Here is a 21,071-nt window from a genome sequence, read left to right as displayed (position 1 = left end):
CCCCCCCCCTTAGACCCGCCCTATCCCGCCCCAGTGTCGCCCCCCGCTGCCTGCTCTCATCGGGTAGGAGGACATCCGCATGCGCGGATGCAATGTGGAGGAAAGCTTTTCAAAACCCAGACAAAGTGGCGGGTTTTGAAAAGCCGTCCAGACCCCCCAGACATGTCTGGGGGGGGGGGGAATACGGATGTCTGGTAACCCTACCTCCATACAAAAATAAACGATTATTTATTAGCTTGTGGGAAGGATACACAGATTAGGAGCTTATTGCAGGATGCAGTTTAGTACAAGGTGTTCTAAGTTTGCATTTCGAGCTGGATTTTGATGCCAGAGAGGCAAGCACAACTGTTCCCCCCCTCCCCCATCGTCCTTCTTCCAAACCCCATGCCCAACACAAGTATTTAACTGACACTTATGTGCTCCTCAGAGCAGCACCTGGATGACATGAAATAGATATGTTTTTCCTTTACTCAATAACTGTCAGGTCTGCCCAAGTCACACCCAGAGCATCCCCTTTTGAAAACTGTGCAAGCTGCTGACGTACTGTACATGTGTAACAGTTGTCTAAAATCACTACTTAGATGCGTTGTGCTATTTACACATGTAAACCTGCAGTTTCCACATGCAGACTTGGTGTAAGCTTTCTAAAATGATCTCTTTAGTGAATAATTCCAGTAGGTGCTAAGTTTCGATGTTCGGGCTACTCATTTGATGGTGACGGAATCTTGCAGACAAATGAGAATGACTGGTTACATCGGTTGTCGTTCCAGGATCGTAAAGCTGAAAGAAGGAAAACAAGCATGAGAATATTCTTAAAGAGAAATATGTTTGCATCTCTACAGAAAAGGAGAATGAGTCTTCATGGCTGGGAAAACAATCACTATATTATATTTATAACTCCTAAAGGGAATAATATCCTGCCGTTCTCTATACCGATGCAAACGCATTGCAGGCTCTTTAACTGAGATATACATATGTTTGAAATAAAATGGGAAAGGGGGGATCCCCCTATAGAGCCATGAATCCAAAGTTTTGAAAATTAATTACACTGTGCTTCTTCAACAGGGGAAGACGTTTTTTGATTTGCCGACACCAGAAGGATGACATCAGACTGTCTCAGTTTACAAAGGCTCTGGCATATAGGAATAGCACCCTGTATAGGGCTGATGTCCCTTAAGGGAGAAAAAGACATCCCCTTCTATTTGTTGATTTAGAATTAAAGGCACAGCAGCCTACAAAACTAACCTCTCCATTTATTTAGCCGTAGCCATTATGACATCACAATATCAGCTGTTACCGCTGTGATTGGCGCTAAAAACTGCGCTACGGTTTTGCAAAAGGGAGTGGGGGTGAGGGTTAATGATCTACAAAGGAGACATGTCCTTTTTTTTTTTTTTTTTGTAATCATTTTTATTAGAAAGGGTACAACCGGGTAACAGGAACAACAATAATATCAAAAGCGCAAATACAAAGAGGCAGTATATACACAAGAAAATACACTCTCCACAAATAGGTACATGTATGGCACAGGTATAGCAGAGCAACAAAGAGAAACCCAAAGGGAGGCCAGCCCCACCCAGCAAGCGGAAACGAGGAAATAGCTGTAGAAGAACGTCACCCAAACCACCAGTAATACATAGAGGCCGAGGGCCCCAAATACCCCCAGATGGAGAGGCTTGACAAAAAGGTCATCCCAGGTCATCCAGCCAGAGACATGTCCTTATTACAAGATTTCTACCATAATCTAAGGTTTTCTTCTGATTATAGTAGTTTACTCACCACTGTTATATCTGTACCATATCTCAATACAGTCCTCATCGTCTGGAATGGAATGGATGCCATCATCAGGCTGGTTGCCATCCCAGTAGTTATAGTCAAATGGTGTGCCATCTGTCCATTCAAACTGACCTTCCTGTCAATCAACATCAAAGCAGGCGGTAAATGATGCCAAAGTGAAGAAACCTGATCAATGGCAAGATCCTCCCACCCTCTCTGCCCTGCATATGTCGGAGACGGTCTCACCTTCTCTCCACCAAAATGTGATTTTACAAGCAGATTTCACGGCAAATGTCTAATGAATTGCATAGAAACCAGATGGATCCAACCAGTTCAGGCTGCCATGCAGAAGGCCCTAGGGATGCGCATTCATTAGTGTGCCGTAAGATCAGAAGATAAATTTATTCTTTCAGTTCCCTCCTTAAGAACTATTAATACCCGGCGGGACACAATGTTTTCGGTGACAGGTCCTCAAACTTGGAGCTCATTGCCAATATAAGTAAGAGAGGAACCCAACTTTGACAGATTGAAAGGAAAACTCAAATATTTTCTTTTCAAGGACGCATTTGATGTATGAGCTATGAGACCATTACATTTTAGATAATAATAATAATAACTTTTATTTTGTATACCGCCATACCCAGGGAGTTCTAGGCAGTTCACATCAATTAATCAAAGTTACAACCAATGAAGTCGTTGAAGTTATCAGGAAAGGACAGTACAGGTCATTTAACTTAACAGGTTAGGAATGTACAATAAGAAGGAGAGGATGGAGTTCAGTTCAATGATGGATGGGGTGAGGGAGGTAGGAGAGGGGTATTAAGGGTTCTGTTTGGGGAATAGGTGGGTTTTGAGTTGTTTTCTGGAGTGGAGGTAGGTGGGGGCATCGAGTGCAATTGGGGCTAGCCATGGGTTCAGTTTGGCTGCCTGGAAGGCGAAGGTTTTGTTGAAGAACCTTTTGAGATGACATAGTTTCAGGGAGGGGAAGGCGAACAGATGAATTCTGCGGGAGTTCTTATTGTTGCAAGTGAGTAACTTGGAGATATACCAAAAACTGTTTTGTAGCAGAAGCAAGCGAATTTGAATAGGACTCTGGATTCAAATGGTAGCCAATGTAGTTTGTGGTAGAAGGGGGTGATGTGTTCCCATTTGTTCAGGCCAAATATAAGGCAGACGGCGGTGTTCTGAATCAGTTTTAGTCTCCTGGTGGTTTTTTTCGTGGAGCCCAGATAAATGATATTGCAGTAGTCCAGTATGCTGAGAATGGAGGATTGTACTAGCAGGCGAAAAGAGGTGTCATCAAAGTATTTTTTTATGGTGCGGAGTTTCCAGAGCACCGAGATGCTTTTTCTGACTGTAAGGTCGGTGTGTTTCTCGAGGGGAAGGTGTTTGTCTAGCGTGACTCCCAGTACTTTTAAGGGGGAAAGCCGATCCCTTCACTTGTATTGTGGTATCTTTGATTTTGTCGTTGGGGGTAGCTAGGAAGAATTTAGTTTTGTCAGGGTTTAATTTTAATCTATAGGATAACATCCAGAGTTCTATCTGATTAAGCAAGCTTGACAGGGAGTTGAGCAGCTCTGGTGTGAAACTGGTTAGCGGGATGACTATTGTAATGTCATCTGCGTAGATGAAGAATTTGAGCTTGAAGCTTTGCAGGAGGTTTCCCAGGGAGGCGAGATAGACGTTAAACAGGGTGGGGGACAGGGGGAGCCCTGTGGAACCCCACAGGAGTTGTCCCAGCTATAAGAGAAAGAGTCGTTCTTGAACACCCTATATGATCTATTTCTCAGGAGCCCGAGGAACCAGTTGAGGACCTGGCCAGAGATGCCGATGTATGCAAGGCAGTCTACTAGGTCGAATGCACTACTCAGGTCAAGTTGCAGGATCAGGGTGCTAGAGCCTTGGCTAAAGAGTAAGTGTAGGTGATCGAGTAGGGAGGCTATAATGGTTTCGGTGCTGTGGTCCGAACAGAAGCCCGATTGATTGTCATTTAAGATATTGAATTTTTCCAGGTATGTAGTAAGTTCGGCATTTAATAATAATAATAATAACTTTATTTTTCTATACCGCCATAATCTTGCGACTTCTAGGCAGTTCACAGAGAAGATTAGCTGTACAGTCAGCGAATTACAGTGTACAGATAAAGAAGAGATTACAGAGAATTACAGTGTATTTTGATGATTAGCGGGATGCTCGCGATAGGTCTGTAATTAGATGGGGCGTTGGATGGTTCTTTTCATGTTTTTTATTATACGAGTTATCATAATATGGCCTTGTTCTGCCGGGAAATTTCCTGTGGATAGTAGGAGGATTACCCATGCCAACATATTGGCTTTGAAGTTTATCGGTGCAGTTTTCATGATGTTTGGGGGGCAGGTGTCAAGTCTGCAGTAGGAGTTAGTATATTTATTGTAGTATTTGCTAAAAGTTTGACAGTCGATGGCCTATTCTAGTGTTATTTCCCTAACTTATTTTAGTTCTTCCCACAACACTAATGTTTCATGTCGTAATCTGTTTGTCTATTATTAAGTCTTTGGTCCACCTAATACTATTGGAGCGCTGGGCATTTTGGTTCGCTTGATTCATCACTATTCTGAGCTGTCTTTAATTACACAGAGTCTCCTGGGTCATGAAAACAACCCAGCATGTCAGACTATCTAAGCAGTGGCATTCAACAGACCCATGTGACCCCATCAAACACTAAGGCGTTCCTTTTCCCAACCCAATTAAAATGTCACTTTGTAAATGACTGTGATATTAACATTGCCAGGAAAGACCAATACGGTGCTTGAGACAGTATTTATTTTTAAGATGCTTATATAAGACAGAGTGACGATGGTATCATATCTTGTTGCCCTAGAACACATATGGTAGTAGCAGATTGAAAACACTTTGATAACTCCTGTATTAGAATAAGACAAATTCATCTTAAATGGTGTGGAGCATTAGTGTCTCCAAGCAACATTGGTATATGATTGTGTAAATATTAATAACTCGGTAGAATAACATTTCTGATTAAACGAGTCGTGATGCAACGTCCTTTATTTAATTTTTTTTTTACATTTTGGCTTCAGTCCTAGGATGTTTCACACTTAATACCCTTTTGAGTGCATGATTATGGAAGCTAAGCATTAGGGGCAGTGACTCCCCATTGCGGGCTGTGAGACTGAGGACTTTCCCATTCACTAAGAAATGTATTTTTCCATCTGTGCCAGCCTTCTCTGCCTCCCCTACCCTTTTGGGCAAGGGGAGACTTTTTTGTCTGCCATTACTATTGCACTCCTCCATTGGGTTTTTTTTTTTTTAATTTAAAATCCTTTATTCTAATCTAGCAAATGGCACTGCAGGACCTTATAAGAATGCCCCTTTTGAAAGCAGTGTCTCGCAAACCCTCCATAGCCGCGACCACACTAAACTCAGGGCCACGGCTAGAGGGCATCTGGAAATGCGCGGATGTTGACGTGATTGTGTCATCACGTCAACATCTGCACATGTGCGGAGGCCCAGGCGGGGTCCTGAGCCGCCAATGGTGGTGATGGGGGATTGGAAGAGGAGAGCTGCCAGCGAGAAGGGGAGGCGCCGGCTGAGTGCTGACAGGACGCGCCTCCCCTGTAGGCAGTCAGCCACCCCTCTAGGGAGTCAGCCTATAGGCAGTCAGCCACTGCCTCTCCTCATCGCCGGCGTCTCGCGGCACACAATTTGTGATACACTGTCATAAAGTAAAGGAAGCTGCTGTGGCATCGTGCCCCCTCACCTGTCTCCTGTCATGCAGTCCGATCCAGATATCCGTGGGTATTCCTGGAACTCTGCTGTTAACCAGATCATATACAAAGACATTCTCTTCCCAACTGGCAGGATGAAAAAAAAAATTCACCACGGCACGTTAGAATACAAAATGTGCGTCAATCATTGGATGCACTGTACCAGTGACAAAGCGAGGATGAGAGGTGGCACCCCTCCCCCGCCCTCCTCTCAGGCCCCACCCCCATATGCTTCTTCCTTGCCCCTTTCTGCCACGTATGCCCCTTCCCTTTCCCCGTACCTCTTTAATGTTCCAGGCACGAGCGGCAACTCCAACCTGCTGCTCATGCCAGCGTCGGCTCGTCCTCTGGCTTCACTTCCTAGGTCGGGGTTGTTGCTCGTGCCGCGAACGTTACAGAGGTACGAGGAAAGGGAAGGGACTTGCGCGTGTGGTAGTGGGGGGGGGGAAGGAGCGGGTGGGGGGCAGAGACCAGGATGGGTGCCGGCTCCCCTCCCCCGCACTCCCTATAACTACGCCACTGCATTGTCCTAAGAGGGCATTTTCAATTGGGCACCACAAGAACACATGGTGGGAGCTTATTTTATAATGACATGACATAAATATTTATGAATCATTAATATACTCCAATAGGAGTTCAATGTAATTTCCAAATTAATAAGAGGCTGGCCATCTCTAGGAATTACAATCTTACATTAAAATCAAAACATAAAAGCAAGGTAAATCTGCTCTTTTGTTAGAGTGAAAGCGAAAAGGATATCTTGCATACAAACAGGTTTTAAAAGCTTTACAAAATCAACTTTTAGGGTGAATGAGATTATCTTGTAAACAAATAGAGGCTCATAATCGAAAGAGAAAAACATCCAAAAACCGGCCTAATTCGGCACTTGGACGAACATTTCCCAAATACGTCCAAGTGCCCATACTAAAAACGGGTTCTGGACGTATTTCTAAATGACCTAGGCCTTCATAGTGCCGCTGAATGACCAAAGCTAAACGGGGCGTTTCGGGAGGAGTGTCGAGGGCGGGAGTTGGGCGGGACGTGGGCTGGCTTAGACTTAGTCGTACAGCATGTATAACCGGAGAGGCAGTTGGGGTGTGTGATTCCGATCACCCTCATTTGCATGAGGGCAATTTGTGAATCAGCCCCCCTGGACATGGATCGGATCGGATCCGTGCCCTTAATGAATCTAGCCCTAACACCTTCTTCTATCAAACTGCGATAGCAGTTTTTAGTGTGGGGAGATGTGCTGAATGGCCCACGCTGCTCCCAACGCTCATAATCCTGAGGAAAGTTTCCTATTACATGAAATATACTGTACATTACAATATGGTTAACTACTGAACCAGTGACCAGAATTGGCAACCTGCCCGGACACTCTCGCACTCATAGGGTAAGAGCACTGAAAAATCTGCATTGAATGAAAATCAATAGGCAGCCTCCTGGTTTTCCTGCCTCTGTGGCCTCCTGCTTAAAACTCTGGCACCTACCAGTACACTGTATCTACTGTGCCTACGATGCACGCTCTTAACTCTCCCCTATCCTACAGCCTAGTCAACTTGCTTTCCACTATGAAATCTATGTATGTGTTTGCCTTCAGGGGGTTAAAATTCATGGAATTCCAGCTTTATGGCCTAAAATGACTGAGGAATTGTACGTCTGTCTGTTCCTGCAGAAACTGCAGTCGCGTTTTCTCCTGATGAAGCCTGACCTTTCTATCTGCAGCAAAAGACCAGCCCTGATGCAAAAAAAGGGTTACCGAAAGTATATCACATAAAGAAATTCCTCAAGTAATTATAGTGAAATTGCCCTGGCTTCAGAGGATTCTCTTTCCAGAGCAGTAAATTATCCACACAGCTGCATTTTTCATCATAAGGTAGAAAGATGTTACTGTGAAACATACCTGTGAATGGAAGCTAATTTAGCAGATTTTGTACCAATGGAAAATTCGGCACAATACAAATCAGCCTCTGCCCACGTTTTGTTCAAAGGAAAGAATCTGTAGCAATAGCCACTGTACTCTGTCCAGAAGAGCGGACAGCCGTACGAGAGAACAGGCTCTGGCAACACTGGGGGAGAAGGAGAAAAGACCATTTTTTAAATGTTTTCTAGGCATTAATTGAAGGAAGTGAATACAAACCAGGCAGCATTTGAAGGGAGATGCCTTAAAAGTTGAGTGCCCAAATTTGCAAACAGAGCACACATATGTGCAAGTTATAGAATACAGTCAGTTGTACGCATAACTTAATGTAATAATGAGCCAATTGGTGTTATGAGAAATAATAAACTATAACTGGCCTTAACTGCCTTTAGTATTGTATATGCTACGTGCTCAAATTATGCTCAAATCACCTAACTGCATTCACTGGATGTTACATGTCTAGATAACTAAAGCCAGCAAGTCATACAAGGGGCCGCTGAAAAGTTCTCAGCCCAACCAAGACGAGAATGATGTGGAGTCCTGAAAATTACAAGTTATTCCACCCTTTTCATGACAATTTTCGTTTCAATGAGGCAGATGCGTCTAGTCAATGGGCAAAGGTATAAGGGAACCAAGCCATTGTGACATCACTGATGAAGTTGCCGATTGGTTATTAGTGGAATGAGGCATTATGACATCACAATAGAGGAACTGCTGAAAAGTACTCAACTCAATCAAGAAGAGAATGATGTGGAGCCATGAAACGTACACGTTTCAAGTTTATTTAGGATTTGCTAAAATCGCTTTTTTTTTTCATAGATTGCAAAGTGATGAACAATAAAAAATAGGGGAGACAGACGTATATTGGGGGAATCACTGATATACTTTCAACGAGAGGGAAATAGAGGGAGGAACTACAAATTAGTATAGGAAAGAAAACACAGAAGGGAAAAAACAAAAGGGAATTTAATTGATCAGAACTTGTCAAATGGACTCTAGGATCAACTTAATTAAAGGCGTCCCTGAATAGGTAGCTTTTCTTGACACTTTTTGATTCATTTCATATCATTGAAAGAAAAGTGTCAAGAAAAGTGCGGAATAACTTGTAAGTTTCATGGCTGCACATCATTCTCTTCTTGGTTGGGTTGAGAACTTTTCAGTAGCCCCTCATGTTGTGATGTCATAATGCCTCATTCCACAATGCCTAAGAGCCAACCTCATTGGTGATGTCACAATGGCTTGGTTTCCCTATACCTGTTCCCATTTACTAGATGCATTTACCTCATTAAAACGAAAAGTGTCAAGAAAAGTGTGGAATAACTTGTAAGTTTCATGGCTCCACACCATTCTCTTCTTGGTTGGGCTGAGAACTTTTCAGCGGCCACTCGTACAGTTTCTTTTTCAGTAAAGGAGAGCCACATAGAGGTAGCTGCTTCCAAAATGATGTTTCTAACACCCACATCTGTTAGTCTGTTTAAAACTAAAAAGCATAAAAACAAAAGAAGAAACTAAGATACATTTATAAATGAGTTTATAAATCTATGTCAACACATGGTAACAGCAACCAACAGATGACATCAACTCCCTCCAAAGCCAGACGCACTCTGCTCTGCAAACATGCAGTTCCTCTAATCTTTTAAGGATGTTTCTCAATCCAGTCTTCAGAGCGCACCCTGTCAATCAGGTTTTCAGGATATACTCAATGAATATGCATCAGATAAATTTGCGTGCACTGTTGTTTTGGTATGCAAATCTGTCTCATGCATAGTCATTGTGGATCTCCTGAAAACCCAACTGGGTGAGCCCCAAGGACTGGATTGAGAACCACTGTTTTAAGGGGAAGGTTATTGTACAACAGAATAGTGATAAAATTTTGCTACCCAACACAAAAAATAAATTTATTCTACCTCACACTTATTCATATCTCCCTCCTCCTCCCTCATTGTCCTTACTAAAGGGTTAAAAACTATCAGCCTCATGTTCAAAATGATTTAATCAGCTGCTTATTAGTTAAATCACTGTTTCCCCCACCCTTTTTTTTTTTTTTTAAACTAAGCTGAGGTAGTAGCGCTAAACGCTCCAACACTGCTCCAACGCTCAGAGGGCCATGATAGAAATCTCTATCGCAGCTTAGTATAAGGGAGAGGGGAGGTTGGGCCTAGCTACTAATATTTAGTAGCATTTAAATGGCTAGGTGTCGTAAAATATCATGGTTAGCACTGAATACAGGGGCAGAGTCAGCACTTTGGAGTCTGGTTAATTGTTGTTTATTGAGAAATCGGCTAGAATACTAGGTATTACATTGGCTTCAAGGTTATCTTTTCAACAATAGATTAGTAATCTGATCAGGAAAGATTTCTGTGGTCTACGCAGACTAAAATCTGTCCATCCATTGTTTTTTCAAAGTCATTTTTCTACTCTTGTTCACTCGATTATGTTGGCCAAATTAGATTACTGCAATTCAGTCTATTATGGTGTTAGTAAAGCAAATTTAAAATGATTTCAGTTGTTAGATTCTGCAGTTAGTTTGATATTCAATAAAAATAGATTTGAGAATGTGACTCCATTGATGAAAACTTTACACAGTAGAATTTAGAGCAGGGGTGTCAAAGTCCCTCCTCGAGGGCCGCAATCCATTAGGGTTTTCAGGATTTCCCCAATGAATATGCGTGAGATCTATTTGCATGCATTGCTTTCATTGTATGCTAATGCACATTCATTGGTGAAATCCTGAAAACCCGACTGGATTGCAGCCCTTGAGGAGGGACTTTGACACCCCTGATCTAGAGGGAAGTTTAAGTATGCATTCTGAGCTTACAAAATGGATGGATTATGCCACTGACTCATGGCACCACGCACAGTGAGGAATCCACCCTGTGATGTTTCATGGCAGAGTATAGGAGTGGTTTGCCATTGCCTTCTCCTGTACAGTGTGTGGCTCCACTCTGTTGCTGCTACCCAACATAGGAGCTGGTGTTCCCAGGAGGTCTTCCATCCAAGTAATAGCCATGCTGGACCCTGCTTAACTTCCAATAGTAAGAGCAAGCCTACTCAGGGCGGCCAGGCTGTAGACATTAGCTTATAAAATCATGCACAGTAACCAAATCACCCCTTTGACATTTTATCCATCAAGACAAAGAAGCCAAAGATCTGTTTCTATATATTCATTTGGCTTTCCATCAGTTAAAGGTATTCAATCAAAGGGTTTTGTCTCTCATTCTATCCCATTGCTTTTTACTGCTTTGTGGAACAGCTTATTGTCACACTTAAGAAAATGTAATTCTTATTTAGTGTTTCAAAAGCAGTTAAAGTCTTTTCTGTTTAATGTATAATCAGATTAGTTGAAATAGCTAATCTAAATCTTATTGTGAACCACGTAGAACTCCACGGTCAATGGGGATGATGCGGTATATAAGAGGAAAGATTAGATTAGATTAAGCAGTCGAGATTAGCGCATAAATGGGCCCACATAAATGTCTGTCCTATTTTTACTTCACGGCCATTTAAGGGCTCCTTTTACGAAGCTGCGCTAGCGGGTTTAACGCGGGTGACTTTTCATCATGTGCTAACCCCCATGCTGGCCTAAAAACTACCGCCTGCTCAAGAGGAGGCGGTAGCGGCTAGCGCGGCTGTCGGTTTAGCGTGCGGTATTACGCACGTTAAACCGCTACCGCACCTTCGTAAAAGGAGCCCAAAGTGTTCGTAGCTGAAGCCTGCACAGGTCCCAGCTGTCGGCAGTGAGCAAAACACTCACTGCCAATGGCTGACTATTGACCCCTACAATTCTCCATGTGATAATTCACTAGCGTGCCCCTTCCACGAACCTTTTCATCTTTGGCGCAAGCAGCCATGAACTTGCTGTTCACGTTGGCTTCGGCGCTCTCTCTGAAGTCAATTTATAGGCGCGGGCCCTGGAAGTGACATCAGAGAGCGTGCTGAAGGCAGTACGAGCAGAAAGTTTGTGGCTGCTCATGCCGAAGTTAAAAAGTTACGGGGGGGGGAGGGAAGGGGTGCGCAAACGCACACGGAGTGGGAAGGTGTGGTAGAGAGCAGGAGGGGTGCCTCCCCCGCACCCCTCTTGCTATGCCACTGTAGATATGCTAATTGGTTAGCACAGGAATGCTCATTCTCTACCCCTGACAAGCCCCCTTCAAATAATACAAAAATGTTAGTGCACACTTTCCAAAACTAGCGCAGGGGGCTTATAGCACAGGGGTCTCAAAGTCCCTCCTTGAGGGCCGCAATCCAGTCGGGTTTTCAGGATTTCCCCAATGAATATGCATGAGATCTATGTGCATGCACTGCTTTCAATGCATATTCATTGGGGAAATCCTGAAAATCCGACTGGATTGCGACCCTCAAGGAGGGACTTTGAGATCCCTGTTATAGCATATCCTGTGGTAGCTCATTTTTTTGCACCTACCACAGCTTAGTAAAAAGGCCCCTTAATTAGTGCTTGAATATTTGAGGGTCAACCAATTTTTCACTAAAAGCGGTACTTTTGAAAAGGTGCAGCTAGCTCCAGAAAAAAAAAGGAAAGGCTAAGGCACTCTGGGCCTGATCAGACCTCCGTAGGGTTCCCAGATTTTCCTTCGGGAAAATCCAGACCCATAGCCACGCCCCCCAGGACCGCCATGCCTTGTTCCATTCCCCAGCCCTGCCCCCAGATAGCAATGATGTCACACGTGTGTGATGTCACCGCATTGCGTCTGTGCATGTGTGGATGCCCCTTCCCAAAGTGCCGGGTTTTGAAAAGCCATCCAGACCCCCAGACATGTCCGTGGAAATCCGGACGTCTGGTAACCCTAGACCTTGGGAGTGAGCCGAGCTCACTCCCACAGTCGACACGGAACCTGGATGTTCAATGCCGGGCCGTTTCTGGTGACTGGTGCTGAATATCCAATCTATTTTTGGCTGCTTAAAACTTAGCCAGCTATGTTGATATTCAGCACTGGCTGGCTAAGTTTGTAGTAGCCAAAGACAGACCAGCTATTTCAATGGCCTGATTTAGCTGGCCACTGGTCCGAATTTCACTGATAGCCAGCTAAGTTGCGCCACATAGCCAGCTATCCATTAACCGCTAACCGCTAATATTCAGCGGCCATCTCACACTGAATGTCAGCACTTAGGTGTAGGGATACCAGATGTCCCCTTTTTAGAGGGCTGTCCGGGTGCCCGGAGGAATTTCCAAAACCCAGCAGTTTGTCCAGGTTTTGGAAGGCCCCAAGCTCGAGGCCATGTCTGGAGGGCCTTTGTGCATGCGCAAACATTAACGTGATAACATCAAATGCATGGGCAAATGCGTGTGATGTCATTGGTTTGATGTCCACACATGCACGGAGGTCCTCCAGAAGCAACCCTGAGCTCAGGAAAGGAGACATGAGGTTCGTGTGGGGGTGGGGGGTGGCAGGGCAGAGCAGGGTGGGCTGGGGATGGGCTGGGGCAGGGCCAGGTGTCCTCTGATTTTTAAAGAACAAATCTGGTAACCCTACATAGGTGGCTATGTGCTATCTAGCCAGCCAAGAGGTGGCTACATAACTCTGAATATCAAGCAGTCAAAGTTTTGTCCACATGTGTACAAGAGCTTTGCAGCACCTTGGGTAGGGATAACAGAAGTCCGGATTTCCCCAGACATGTCCTCCTTTTGAGGACATGTCCGGGGATCCAGACAGCATTTCAAAACCTGGCACCCTGGGAAATCACTTCCAGGTTGCGGAGCCAGGAAGTGACATCAGAGGGAAAGCCAGCGCGAGCAGCAGGCAGAGAAGCTGCTTGTGCTGGTGAAGATTCAGAGGTATGGGGGTGGGAAGAGATGGCACGAGTATGGCGTGGAGGCATAGAATATAAGAACATAAGAACAGTGGGGGGCAGAGAGGAGAGCGCGCAGAGGGGGGGCGTCACTGGCGACCATGGCAGTGGGGGGGCAGAGAGAAGAGCGCGCAGAGGGGGGCGTCACTGCCATGGTCACCTCCCACCCTCGCTACGCCACTGTCTGGAAAACTCCATTCCATAAAGGAAAGTAATGTTACACAGAGACCGGTTCGTTCATGTCCTCCTAGGGCTTACAATCTAATGTTGCATCTAAGACCATGGAGAGTTGCGTGACTTGTCCAAGACCACAAGGGGCAGCAGTGAAATTTGATCTGCACTTAACTGGTTGTGAGCCTGGTGATGTAAATACTAGGCTGCTCCTGAACTGAAAGTGAAGATTATACAGCTCCTAGAGGCTCTCCACTATTTGAGATTAATACACTATGTACAGAGGATAGCATTCTCGGACAAATTAGTACAAGCAACTAGACAATGAGGGTACACAGGGGTTATGGCTACAGCCTCGGCACCCTGAGGTCGTGGGTTCAGACCTACGCTGTTCCTTGTGACCCATTTCCCCAGGTAGATCAGATAGATCGTGAGCCCACTGGGACAGACAGGGAAAAATGCTTGAGTACCTGAATAAATTCATGTAAACTGCTCTGAGCTCTCCTGGGAGAGAACGTTACAGAAAACGGAATGAATGAATAAATAAAAGAGCGGTTTCAATGCCTTCAGGTCTCATGATGTAAAGATGTATAAAAATATTAAGAAAAGAGTTGCACAATACTGTGTTTTTTCCTGCTCATTTTTAATTTATTAAACTGGGAAAATCACTTCTTTTCAAAATACAGGTCTCTGGAATGACCTGACTATCCCGCTGCGGAACCTGAGCTCCCTCCACTTATTCCGCAAGCAACTAAAAACCTGGCTCTTCTCTAACATGTCATTTATTTCTTCCCTTACTTTTCCACTCGATTTATAAACTTATGTAAACCTTTTCCTACCCTTTCTCATTTTTAAGTTCTTGTAAACCGTGCCGAGCTCTACTTCCGTGGAGATGATGCGGTATATAAACTTAAGGTTTAGTTTAGTTTAGATTAGTTTAGAAGAAGGCTAAAAAAGAAAAACATATTTCCAAAATGATTAAAGGAAATTAGGAAGCTCTGTTGTTATATTGATTCGAACTTCTTACTGCCGAGAGGACTGGTCTCATTAACCACTTTTATTCTGTACCGTGGATGGTATAAAACCTGAGAAAGAGACTGTAGTGCTACACAGAAAGTTAGTGCCACTGGGTGAAAGGAGGTTGCCACAGTAATGCCTGGGCACTCTACAGGAAGGGGGCTGCGGTTCACCGCTAGAGCTGATGCCTATGCACCCAGAGGTTCTGAGATCCCAGTGCTGCTCCTTGTGACCCTGGGCAAGTCACCTAATCCTCCTATGCCCAACACTTTGAATGCCAAAGCCACAACAAGGCAACATACAAGTCCCCTTTCCCAGTAGCAGAGCCAGCCACAAGCCCGTTAATGAAAGGTCACCCCAAACACAAAGGTTTAACTCCTGCACTCACCTTGACTAATTTTAATGTCCGTCTGTGGAAAGGCTTGCACAGAGAGCAGGAGGAGTAAAAGGGCTGCAGCCAGCACCCAGCGGATCATCTTGGGACGATGCGAGACGGCTGTGGCGTTGAGTGCAGATGTCTCGCTCCTGTGTAAACACTGGATCTTTCTGCAACAGACCAGAGCATGCCTTGCATGCCTTGTTGCACTCCCCTCCCCTCTGAGATGACATGCAGAGAAGGCTGGCCAAACCAACCCCTAACACCATGAAACAATCCAGCTGGTCTTGGGATCTTCTGATCTTCTGCAAGCAGGGGGTAGGTCACTGCCATATCTTATCTCGTGCTTTACACCTCTTTTAGATTACTGGCCATAGAATTACATACTTTTTTTAGCCCTGCATGCGATTCAAACCCAGGAACCAAAGGTTTGACCATTAGTCTTATTATAACAAGAAAAGACCACAGCTTATTTTGCAAGTACAGTAAAACCTTGATTTGCGAGCATAATTCATTCCAGAAGCATGCTTGTAATCCAAATCACTCGTATATCAAAACAAATTTCCTCATTAGAAATAATGGAAACTCAGACGATTCGTTCCACAACCCAAAAACTTTAATACAAAATACTATCCGTACTTGTATTGCAAGACCTCGCTCATATAGAACAGTCACTACACTCCCTGAGCGTCAGAGAAAGAAGAACCATTGGCTCAGTTGTGACGATGTGACGCATGTATACTGTATGCACTCGTATTACAAGACTTTGCTCATTTAAAACAGTCATTACACTCCTGCAGCGTCAGAGAGAGAAGAACTATTGGCTCAGTTGTGACGATGTGACGTGTGTATACTGTATGTACTCGTACTGCAAGACTTTGCTCGTTTAGAACAGTCACTACGCTCCCGCAGCGTCAGAGAGAAAAGAACCATCGGCTCAGGTGTGATGTGCATATACTGTATGTACTTGTATTGCAAGCCATTGCTTGTATATCAAGTTAAAATTTAATTAAATGTTTTGCTTGTCTTGCAAACCAAGTTACGTGCAATCCAAGGTTTTACTGTATTATTAATCTTATGCCGTTCAAGATTGATTTATTTATTTTTCAACTTGGAGACTAGCTAAAAATGTTCTCCAGTGCTTAGTATTGTAGTCTTCAATGAGGAACAGACAGACAGGCAGCAACTAAGGGAGGCGTGGCCTAGTGGTTACAGCTACAGCCTCAGCACCCTGAGGTTCTGGGTTCAAGTCCTACACTGTTCCTTGTGACCCTAGGAAAGTCACTTAATCCTCCATTGACCCAGGTACATTAGATAGATTGTTAGCCTGCTGGGACAGTTAGAGAAAAATGCTTGAGTACCTGAAATTGAACCTCTTAGACACCTTCCATTCATAGGCAGTATATAAATTAATTAACTAATTAAATTGAACAAATTATCTTCTCATAGAGGACAGAGGACTTTCTCATTCCTTGTCCATAAGCCCCCACAACCACTGTGTGCTGAGAATATAGTCAAACTGAACCTAGAGAAGTTGAAAAGTTGAAGAGGAGTTGGAGGACCCTGGCCTAAATGGGAGAAAGGGGAGGAGTATATAAGGGAAGTGAGGAATAAATGTGGGGCATTTGGCTATCATGGATCTCACGCCAGATCCCACACACTGAGGGAGACTCCTGGATGTGCTGACAGCTTGTGGGGTGAGAGTCTGAGTAAGTGCTAGCACTGCAGACTGTGGAGTGTTTCAGTTTGGTTAGGGTTCCCAGTTTTCCCTGGACATGTCCTACTTTTCGAGGACATGTCCAGGGGTCCGGACGGCTTTTCAAAACCCGGCAAAATCGAGTCAGGCAGGAGGGCTAGGGTGGGATTGGGGGCGTGGCTGGGGTGGGTGGAACAGGGCGGGCCTGGGGGATAGGTCCCTAAGTTTGGTGGGAAGATAGCATGGTCCCAGGCTGTGAAGCGAGGGTGGGACCCAGAGAGGCTCACCAAGGGAAAAGAATAGGGGCCCTACCCCTGAGGATTGTCACCAGGAGAAGACAGAAGTTGGACTGTGTGGATACCCATCTCTGTGGGTAACAGTGAGTGTGAGAGAGCCTGCGTGGAGTGTTTCAGCTTGGCAGGAAAATAGCATGGTCCTTGGCTGAGGGAAAAAGGTGGGACCTGGAGTGGCTCATCATGAGTTTGGAGGACTTGTATTAAGAGATTGGGAAACACAATGAAGGAAAGGCTTGAACTGACTGGGCTTTAAAACTTTGATCAATTTTTGCACCCACGAAAAGACTTAAGTGGAAACTACAATCAAGAGTTCAAATAAAGTTGAGTTATTAATTTGCTTTCAGTCTCAGCTTGTTTCATTAAAGAAAAAAAAATAAGAAAAGATTGACTCTGGTGATTGAGGTCCAGGAAAGTGAACCTTCGGCCTACCAGAGCAGGTCCGGCCCCAGCCTACATCCAGCTCAGAGACAAATTGATTGTTTAAATTTTTTGTATGTCCTGATCGTGGACCTAAAGAACTTGCTGGTGCCCAGAGACTGTGCGAGTGAGACCAGGGACACTCTCCTTTCAAGCAGGGATTTGGAACAACACCTTAAGCGACCTAATCCTGAATGCACCAACATATCATTCATTCAGAAAATCACTAAAAACCCACTTATTCGACAAATTTTATCTGATCCTTCAATTCCACTCATCTCTTACCTTTTCTTACACGCTCCTTCTTCCTACCCTACCACCCCGTTCACTCAACTGTCTTCCACACCTTCCCAAATCTAACTGATGTAACCTCGCTGTCCTTACAGCATCTCTTATTGTATACCGTCTTGAACTGAAAAGGTATGACGGGATATAAATAAAGCTATTATTATTATAGACATATTAGTCATCACACAGAACTAGAATGATTTTGCAGTCTACCCTTCTATCATGAAGAATAATGCATACAAAATCCTACAACAATCTGCTCACAAGAAATGGATATTATTTTTCTATTTTGGGGGTGGAGGTTTCCTCAAATGAAAAATGGCTCAGGTAGTTTTCTATTATTTTTAATGTTTCTTTTGCACCACAGAAAAGATAGTTTAACAATTTGACATGGCTTCATTGATATATACTCTATTAAAAATGTTAAATTTTTTCATATCATTCTCTCTCTCTTGTACATACAGATACTGCAATATTGAGTAGCAGGATTTGTTTTAGATTTTACTGATATTCAATAGATATTTATGTGTTTGTGCATATATACATATTATATATGTATATACATCTATAATCCTAGTTAAGCATACACACCTAGACTACATGCATGAACTTACACAGGTTAAAAGGAGTTTAAATTATGTTAAACTGGTAGGCGGACGGATCTTCATTTAGAAATTGATTTTCACATTTCATTAAAAAAAAAAAAATTCCAGCAATTAATCACATTTACCAACTAGAAACACAAGAGTACTAAACCTTCAACAAAAATGTTGTATATACTGTTTACTGTAGATCAAAGACCATTGGAAAGCTTTCAGTTTGCTCGGGGGTCAGTCAATCAGCATAAACCGTACTGCGGTATACTGCACCACTGGGGTCTTTCCACTAGATCTCTAATCCATGGAAATAAATACATCTGACTGCAGGTAGCAGCCAATGGATGGTTGAGTAGATGTTCAATGGATTGTGTTATTGGTGGACCTGAAACATGTGATATTATGTTTTAGTTTTGTTAGATAAGATGTCTAATATGGAGTTGACATTATGCATCTTTACTTAGGCACACGAAGTACAGTAGCCATCTTGTTACCAGTTCAGCCACCATGACCAGCTGCTTTCAATCACAAGGTGGTGCAATGCACGGGTTTCCCCACGCTTAGCTTTTCTTTTCGAATACTGTCCTCAAGTCACTTCAAGAGAAGCCGGGGAGACCCGATCGCACTCAGCCCGGGATCGGAGGCTGTGCCACTGCTCCACAGCCGTGCGGTGGGAATTGCGCATTCGACGCCAGTGGTTGGACTCCGGGGAGCCCGAAGAATACTGGCCAATGACAATCCTCCCAATAAAATCATTGCTGCTTTTCATGTTGTGGCCATACACTGCAAAGAGAAGGGAAAGAGGTTGGAAAAGACAGTGCTGAACTTGGAAACACTTCAGTCATGCATGCAGAAAGATTCAGCTTCATATGGAGGGCCACCAACTTGTTTCATTATTTTCAACCTAGTCCTAGTGTTGCATGCATGGATTTGTAATTCTGATTTCTCCATGATTTCAGGCGAAAAACCACTTCAAGAACATGATAAGGTAAAACTAGGATGAAAATAGCCTGTCCACTTGACAATCCTGTCTTTGCATCTGTTGTATGTGTGTGTGTGTGGGGGGGGGGCATTCAAATTCAATATTTGAGGGTTGGGAATAGCCTGGATTTTCAGGCTATTACCAAATGAATTAGATAAATATCATTGTATGCAAATATATCTCAAGGATACCCCTACTTTACATATCCAATTGCAAAATATAAAAAGGTTGAAAATATTTAGACTCAAATTATACATTCGAGGCACCGTTGAAAAGTTCTCGGAGACAAGCAAAGAATGTATAAATGTGTTTCATTTGTCTTGTAGGGGTTTGACTGACATTGAGTTATCTGTATTACAGTATGGGTTATCCTTTGTACCGGACGACTTTTCAAAACCTGGCACTTTGTCCGGGTTTTGAAAAGCGGTCGAGATCGGGGACGAGTCTGGAGTGCATCTGGGCATGCGCAGATGTGACGTGGTGACATCACACGCGTGCACAGATGAACTCCAGACTCGGCCTGAAGAAACGAGGTTTGCATGGGGGCTGGGATTGGGGGGAGGAATGGAGCGGAGTAAGGGACGGAATTGGGCGGGGCTGGAGGGCAGGGCCACATGTTCTCTTTTTCCAGATGCTAAATCTGGCAACCCTAGACCACACTTTTTTATTTTTAACTTATATGACCTTCTCCCCTGCCCTCCCCCCCCCCCCCCCGCACACACACACACACACATACACTCAAAGGAAGGGGGTTTTGAGAAACAAGGAAATTGAAATCTTTGGTTAAAGTGATTTTGGAAGGCAGAGTTATTCTTTCTGTTTGAGGTAAATGATAACTTTTCAAAAAATTTATCCAGATATCTTAACCCAACCCTTCCCCCTCCTCCTAGATAAATTCTCCCCCAAAACCTCCACTTAAATAATCTCTTCCTCCCCAAAACACCAACCAAGTATTCAGATCCCTGAAATGTAACGTAATCTTATTTGTACTCTAACTGTAATCTATTTGTTATATCACACAGTAACGTACAGTCAATTTAATATCCAATTTGCAAGTTCTTCCGGAATTAATCCAGGTACCTCTCCTCCCTTGTAACCAAAAACAAACAAACCCAAAACTGTTGTAACTTCACTGGAAATGTCCAGTTAGCTCTTTTGTAATCCGCCTTGAACTGCAAGGTTTAGGTGGAAAAGAAGTCCCTAATGTAATGTAATGTAATGTAATGTAACTGACATGCTCTGTACTAGTTTGGCAGCAGTGAAAAAAGGAACATTTTGATATATTCAGTGAAAAGAACAGCACAGTGGGCTGGAGATATAAATAGCTCACTTGAAAGAAAGAGAAACTAATGATAAATATTTACACACTTTATGGGTGATTGTCTATTAAAGCTGGCAAATAAAGTTGGGGTGACAGGACACATACTCTCAAGGAGGTTTAATTGACAGGAGGCAGAGGGAGTATGTTTGGCCCGTTATCTGGACTGAAGCTAGTAGGTGCAGCCTTCCGCCATTTTGAATCACCCCAAACAATAGCAAACGCTTATTAGAAATAGGGTTACCAGGTGTCCGGATTTACCCAGACACGGCTTCTTGTCAGAGGACTGTCCAGGTGTCCAGACAGATTTGAAGAACCCAGCAGTTTGTCCAGGTTTTGGAAGGCCCCAGCTCTGACAAGAGCTTGAGGCACGTCTGGAGGGCCATTGAGCATGCATGGATGTGACAAAAGGAGGACATGTCTGGTAACCCTGCACCAGGGATCTCAAAGTCCCTCCTTGAGGGCTGCAATCCAGCCGGGTTTTCAGGATTTCCCCAATGAATTGAAATGCATTGAAAGCAGTACATGCACACAGACCTCATGCATATTCATTGGGTAAATCCTGAAAACCCAACTGGATTGTGGCCCTCAAGGAGGGACGTTGAGACCCCTGTCTTAAATGATACAAAATGAAAGTGACATGGGTGC

The 21,071-nt window shown here is 43.9% G+C and overlaps 2 protein-coding genes across 6 annotated transcripts in view; both read right to left on the bottom strand.

Annotated features, from left to right (window-relative positions):
* Positions 1–351: 351 nt before the first annotated feature.
* On the bottom strand, positions 352–14,995 carry CLEC19A (C-type lectin domain containing 19A). Its single transcript, XM_033915173.1, has 5 exons — positions 14,843–14,995; positions 7,441–7,606; positions 5,531–5,624; positions 1,780–1,912; positions 352–780 (listed from the first exon to the last, which is right to left on the bottom strand). The coding sequence occupies exons 1-5, from the start codon at positions 14,928–14,930 to the stop codon at positions 701–703; spliced, it is 561 nt and encodes a 186-aa protein (XP_033771064.1). The 5' UTR covers positions 14,931–14,995; the 3' UTR covers positions 352–700.
* Positions 14,996–17,903: 2,908 nt separating this feature from the next.
* The window catches only part of SYT17 (synaptotagmin 17), a 114,335-nt gene continuing 111,167 nt past the window's right edge, over positions 17,904–21,071 (bottom strand). For all 5 annotated transcript variants that reach the window (XM_033915170.1, XM_033915167.1, XM_033915168.1 and 2 more), the window contains one exon: positions 17,904–18,906. In XM_033915170.1, the coding sequence (XP_033771061.1) occupies positions 18,710–18,906 (197 nt within the window). In that variant the 3' untranslated portion in view covers positions 17,904–18,709. The remainder of the gene's footprint in view (positions 18,907–21,071) is intronic.

Source organism: Geotrypetes seraphini, chromosome 11, assembly GCF_902459505.1.
Source record: "Geotrypetes seraphini chromosome 11, aGeoSer1.1, whole genome shotgun sequence".
Classification (NCBI taxonomy): domain Eukaryota; kingdom Metazoa; phylum Chordata; class Amphibia; order Gymnophiona; family Dermophiidae; genus Geotrypetes; species Geotrypetes seraphini.
Note: the sequence above shows the minus strand (reverse complement) of the source record. Positions and strands in the feature narration are given on the sequence as shown.